This window comes from Pocillopora verrucosa, chromosome 6, assembly GCF_036669915.1.
Source record: "Pocillopora verrucosa isolate sample1 chromosome 6, ASM3666991v2, whole genome shotgun sequence".
Taxonomy (NCBI): domain Eukaryota; kingdom Metazoa; phylum Cnidaria; class Anthozoa; order Scleractinia; family Pocilloporidae; genus Pocillopora; species Pocillopora verrucosa.
The window spans coordinates 6,713,640-6,719,639 of record NC_089317.1 but is presented as its reverse complement, the minus strand read 5'-3'; the positions used below and the strand labels follow the sequence as shown (position 1 = coordinate 6,719,639).

General features: G+C 40.5%; 1 protein-coding gene across 3 annotated transcripts in view; it reads right to left on the bottom strand.

The window, feature by feature from the left end:
- Positions 1–1,375: 1,375 nt before the first annotated feature.
- The window catches only part of LOC131792885 (NLR family CARD domain-containing protein 3-like), a 102,268-nt gene continuing 97,643 nt past the window's right edge, over positions 1,376–6,000 (bottom strand). For 2 of the 3 annotated variants that reach the window (XM_066167920.1, XM_066167921.1), the window contains one exon: positions 1,377–5,377. In XM_066167920.1, the coding sequence (XP_066024017.1) occupies positions 2,757–5,377 (2,621 nt within the window). In that variant the 3' untranslated portion in view covers positions 1,377–2,756. Of the gene's footprint in view, positions 5,378–6,000 lie in introns of all 3 variants that reach the window. The other variant, XM_066167919.1, reaches the window with a different exon arrangement.

The following is a 6,000-nucleotide window of genomic DNA, read 5'->3' as shown; positions in this document are numbered from 1 at the left end:
ACAACGTGTTCAAATTTTCAACGGTTCCTCTCGTAACTTAAGACCGAGTCACACAACGCGTGACGCATTCATGCATAAATCGTTGGCTTTTTCTCGAGGCGCGAGCTTGGGCCGCCTGTGACAAGACAATTGCGTAAACAATACTCGGCATAATAACATTATACACAAAAAACACAGGATTTTGGATCATGTATTTGTTAAAAAAGAATATCCATAAAACTACAGTGAAAACAAACATATGATTCACCTTTCTGAACGTGAAATTAATACCATTCGCACTGTTATCGTTGCTACGTTCCCTAGCATCAAGTGAATCCAACATGGCGTCTTTCTTCGCAAGCAGTTTGCATCCATTAGAGTTTTGTTCTTCAGTCTCACGTTAGTAGTGTTGTTCAATATATTGCATAGAGTATATGCAGTTTGGTTTCAGATTTTAGATTTTGCTTTTTACAACAAGTGTTCGTTTTTCAACTAAGACATTGGCATACTTAGCATACAAAGCATACAAGGCATTCAAGGCTTTCATGGCTTTCAAGCGTTCGCGAGTCAATCTGTTCCAAAATTCCGCTCAATAACATCTTTTAGTGTGGATTGGCCGCGAACAATACGACTTGTGTATGCGTCTGTAAGTATTTTGAGCGTTTGCGCCATAATGCTCCAGGTGATCGTAATCCGAACACGTTGAAGTACAAAACGACTGACAAAAGAGTTTTATATGCAAGAATCTCGTGGTTCGTCATGTGACCCGGCCCTGTCCGTGCATGACAACGTCAATCATCATCAAGATAACACGCGTGATCAGCATGTGAACACCTCATTGGATCACAGTTAGTTGTCATGGTGTTGAGGGCCCAATGACCTCTGGGTACTATTGGGCAATTTTTTCATTTTGTGGCGGAGGAAAAAAAAAAAAAACGACAAAAAAACAAAGGCATTTTATGACTGGGCTACCACAGGTATCCCAGTAATAAAACTAAAAGATGAGGAAGTGGAAATAGAAATGACCGGAAGTCAGGTTAAACAAGAGGCCCCGGGAACTAACACTTTCAAAATGGCGGAAATGGAGGCAAATGATCAGTGAAGTTTGAGAAGCACTAAACATTAACGAACTGCGTCACAACTCCATGTGTGGATATGAAAACAATAGGAATTCCCCCGTGTACCGGTACACCAGGACAGCCCCAAGTATTTTCTTGCGATAGCTACATGTTTCGAACATTTTATGTGTGCGAAGATTTTATTTAGCTCACACTCACGTATTTACAACAACATTTATAGTTACCTGTAATTTGCTAAAATTATGCCAGTGGGATAGATTATAAATTAAAGAACAATATAAGCGACGGGCCAATTTCAGCCAAAGTTATGCCAAAGTGAAGACGTTGTACTGTCAGAAACGGTTAACGCATCGAGCTATTAGCCAAAATCTTAGAGGAAAAGTAATTACGTTTTTTCTGCAACGTTTTTACGACACGTCCTAGTGACATCTTAAACTCCTTAATCGCAAGTGTGATAACAACCTCGAGAAACTTCATCCTGGCATCCCGGGGATGTAAGATTGTATGTAAACGCTGGCTATTTTTAGCCCACGGTTAGGCGAGTCACCTCACCCACCTGGGGTCCCCCACATTCAGTTAGTTAGTTGGTAAATTCTGTAAAGACATCACGCCAACCAACTCGCGCGGAAAATGAGAATACTAAACGAGGCTTGAAAAAAATTAAGAACGATTGTGATTAAGAGACAGGCAAGGAATATTCCACAATAGTGCAAATAATCGCGAAAGATGATCGAGGAAAAGCGCTTGCGTGACGCTCGGTAAGTTGTAAGATGCCATGTTATCACGTATCAGACGAAAAAACAGTACAAATTCTCAGTCTGCATTTTGTACCCGGTCTGCGGTCCGTAGTCTGCATTTTGCACAGAGTACGAAGCCATCCAAGCGCTTGACACGGCTGGACACGGTCCTCAAATAACTCCATATTTCTCTTTGAAATATACTAATTTTTCATTGGAAAATATTCGACCTTCATTTACAATCCTCAAGCGCTTCTAAAAAGTGAAAAAATGCCAACGTTCTCCGTTTCGCTGACCTTGTACACAGAGTGCGAGGAGATCCAAGCGCGACACTAAGAAAATTTTCACCAGACACTACCGGACACGGTCTTTAAATAACTAGACGTCCGGCAGTCTGATATTTTTCCATATTTCTCTTTGGAAAATACCAGTTTCTATTGGAAGTATTTTGTCTTCATTTAGAATCCTCAAGCGCTTCTAAAAAGTGAAAAAATTTTAATATTGTCCTTTTCGCCGACTCTTCATAGAGTATGAAGAGATCCAAGCGTGTTCAGGGTGGCTCTTGAGAAAGACGATTTTAGAAGGTTTTTAGTGATCTGGGAATTCCGTGTTACAGGAAATTGGGTCGCGTCAAGGTTGAAAGGCGTTGCATCAAGGTTGAAAGTGGGCCTTTAACTTGTAAATGTAGGATAAAAAGAGGCTCCGAAAACAACAGTGAAATAAACAAATTCTCCCAGAGTACCATTCTTTTTTCTTATGATAGATTAAGTATGCATCATTGCAAGAAGATTTCTTTTCCAGATTGCAGGAAAATGCGTTTCTGGGAGAATTATCTTTCAAAAATTTCCCGGGGGAGCATGCCCCCGGACCCCCCTAGAGGTTCGGGCCTTCGGCCCTCAATTTTCAAGGGAACCTGCCTACTTTAAAGGCAGTGTCCTTTTACTTCAAAGTTGTTTTAATGTTAAAACCCATCCAAATTGGTTAGCGTCTTGTTCACTTTGATTGCCTCAGCAATACATGTAGCACCCGCAGCACTAATATCATTCCGAGACAAATTCAAATTGGTTAGCGTCTTGTTCACTTTGATTGCCTCAGCAATACATGTAGCACCCGCAGCACTAATATCATTCCGAGACAAATCCAAATTGGTTAGCGTCTTGTTCACTTTGATTGCCTCAGCAATACATGTAGCACCCGCAGCACTAATACCATTCTCAGACAAATCCAAATTGGTTAGCGTCTTGTTCACTTTGATTGCCTCAGCAATACATGTAGCACCCGCAGCACTAATACCATTGTGACACAAATCCAAATTGGTTAGCGTCTTGTTCACTTTGATTGCCTCAGCAATACATGTAGCACCCGCAGCACTAATACCATTGTGACACAAATCCAAATTGGTTAGCGTCTTGTTCACTTTGATTGCCTCAGCAATACATGTAGCACCCGCAGCACTAATATCATTCTCAGACAAATCCAAATTGGTTAGCGTCTTGTTCACTTTGATTGCCTCAGCAATACATGTAGCACCCGCAGCACTAATATCATTCTCAGACAAATCCAAATTGGTTAGCGTCTTGTTCACTTTGATTGCCTCAGCAATACATGTAGCACCCGCAGCACTAATACGATTTCTTCGCAAATCCAAATTGGTTAGCGTCTTGTTCACTTTGATTGCCTCAGCAATACATGTAGCACCCGCAGCACTAATACGATTACCTAACAAATCCAAATTGGTTAGCGTCTTGTTCACTTTGATTGCCTCAGCAATACATGTAGCACCCGCAGCACTAATACCATTATATCGCAAATTCAAATTGGTTAGCGTCTTGTTCACTTTGATTGCCTCAGCAATACATGTAGCACCCGCAGCACTAATATCATTCTCAGACAAATCCAAATTGGTTAGCGTCTTGTTCACTTTGATTGCCTCAGCAATACATGTAGCACCCGCAGCACTAATACCATTGTGACACAAATCCAAATTGGTTAGCGTCTTGTTCACTTTGATTGCCTCAGCAATACATGTAGCACCCGCAGCACTAATACCATTGTGACACAAATCCAAATTGGTTAGCGTCTTGTTCACTTTGATTGCCTCTGCAATACATGTAGCACCCGCATCACTAATACAATTAAATCGCAAATACAAATTGGTCAGATTCAAACCAGTTCCAAACGACTTCGATAAATGCGAGTGAAAATCACTTTTTTCTCTTTTGCATTCGTTGATGGCCTCCAATACAATTTTTGCACCACCGCCTTCATTTTTGTTGACTTCATTTGTTAAACTCTTTACAAGAGCAACAACCTGTTCATCGCATTTCATGGCCAAAATTCCACACGAAAACAAAAGTATTTGTTTAAGTTCAAAGAAATACCTTGGATCGGAAACTAGTTCTTCAGGTTTCATTTCCTTGCTTTGAATCTGAGAACAAATGAAGAGTGCTGCAAAGAATTCTTGAAAACTTTTATGTAAGAAGGCATAATGCAATGTTTGTCTCAGTTTGCTGCCACCAGGCTGCACTGACAGAAACCCAAATTCAGTCAGGTCTTTTGCATGGTTTCTCAATTCACTTTCATTTAAATCCAGCTTATCGTCAAGTAAACCATTCAACGCTACCTTTCCAAGGTGATTCAATTGCGGTTTGTAATGGTTTGTCAGGTCTTCGATCTTTTCTAATAGTCCCTTCTTTTTTCTATATCTTCTCAAAACACATTCAACCATATCCAAGTACAGTTGAGCTCTGCTTTCGGGGAGTGTGCCCTCAAACTCTTCGCATAAAAGGCAAAGAAGTGCTGTGTTTAGAGGATTGGCCGCTATTTCTCTCAGGTTTTTATCTCGCGACATCCGTTGCGAGAGCTTGGTGGCTAAATCCGTCCTTTCTTTAAAGTACTTGGTGACAAATTCTATCACATGCTTTTCAGTGAATCCTTCGATCTGAAGCAGCGCGTCACAACATTTTCTCACCTCTTTTCCAGCTTCTTGTCTTGCTGTTGCAACTATGTGGCATCTAGGGAGTTCTCTTCCTTCAATTAATTTGGAAAACATCGACAATTTCCCGGATGGTAACTCATCCAATCCATCCAATATGAATAAAATGCTGGACTGATTTTCACGAATAAACTGAAAAAATTGTTGTTTGACTTTTTCATCGATGCCTAGGGGCAGCAGCTGATCATCAATGGCTTCCCAGACGTCAGAATGGATGTTTCGACATTTCAACAACAATACCGCTTTAAATGCTGTTGAGCCGCAGCCCTGAGGTTCTTGCTGTTTTGTGGCCCAGTCGTAGGCGTACTTTTTGCAATAGGTGGTTTTTCCCATACCAGGTTCTCCTTCAATCAACACTGTTCTCGGCGCTGAACTCTCTTCATATGGGTCTAGTATTGACGACATGTCCACAAATACGTCAGTGATTTGTCCTCTCGTTTTCTTTCTTCTGACCACTTTGAGCCTTGTAAAAATATTTCCAAGAAAAAACTGAAACTCTTCACACCATGGAAATGGTGAGAGCCATCCCTCACGAGTCTTGTACAGCTGGCGAATTCCATTGATAAATTCAGTTGGATAAAAAATACCTAGTAGTAGCAAAATAAGTAAGAAATCTAATGAATGCAGCGTTGAAAATTATGATACCTCTCTGGTATTCGGCACTGAATTTAAATATGCGAATGAGTACGATACCGTTGCCAAAGAAATTACTAGGACTACGCAAAAAGGTTTTGATGTATGATTCATGCTTACTGATTAAAAGCCATTTAGATTATGAATTCAGTTGAACCTCCTCTGTTTGTTCGGCTTTACCGGTGTCTAATAGTGAATTTCTGTTGTAAAATAAATTACACGGGAGATAGATATTCATATTATTGGAGCCATAGTCTGAGCAAGGCTTTTTCGGGATATAGCGAGACTACGAACTAATAAATGAAAACCAAACAACGCCTTCCTGCCTTCTTTGTCACGCGGTTTCATCAAAAATGTTGCAGAAAACTGGAGGCTCGCCTGCGATGAAGTGGAAGGTTTTGCCAACAGTCTTTTCCTCAGGAAATGTAAAATAACCACATACATCTTATTCTAACCTATTTTACTAGAGACGATTCTCATTCAACTATTTTCCCATGTAGAATTGAATACTCCACAATATGAGCGAAGGAAGGGTTTAGTTATTTTATTCAGAAATATGCGGATCACATCTAATGCT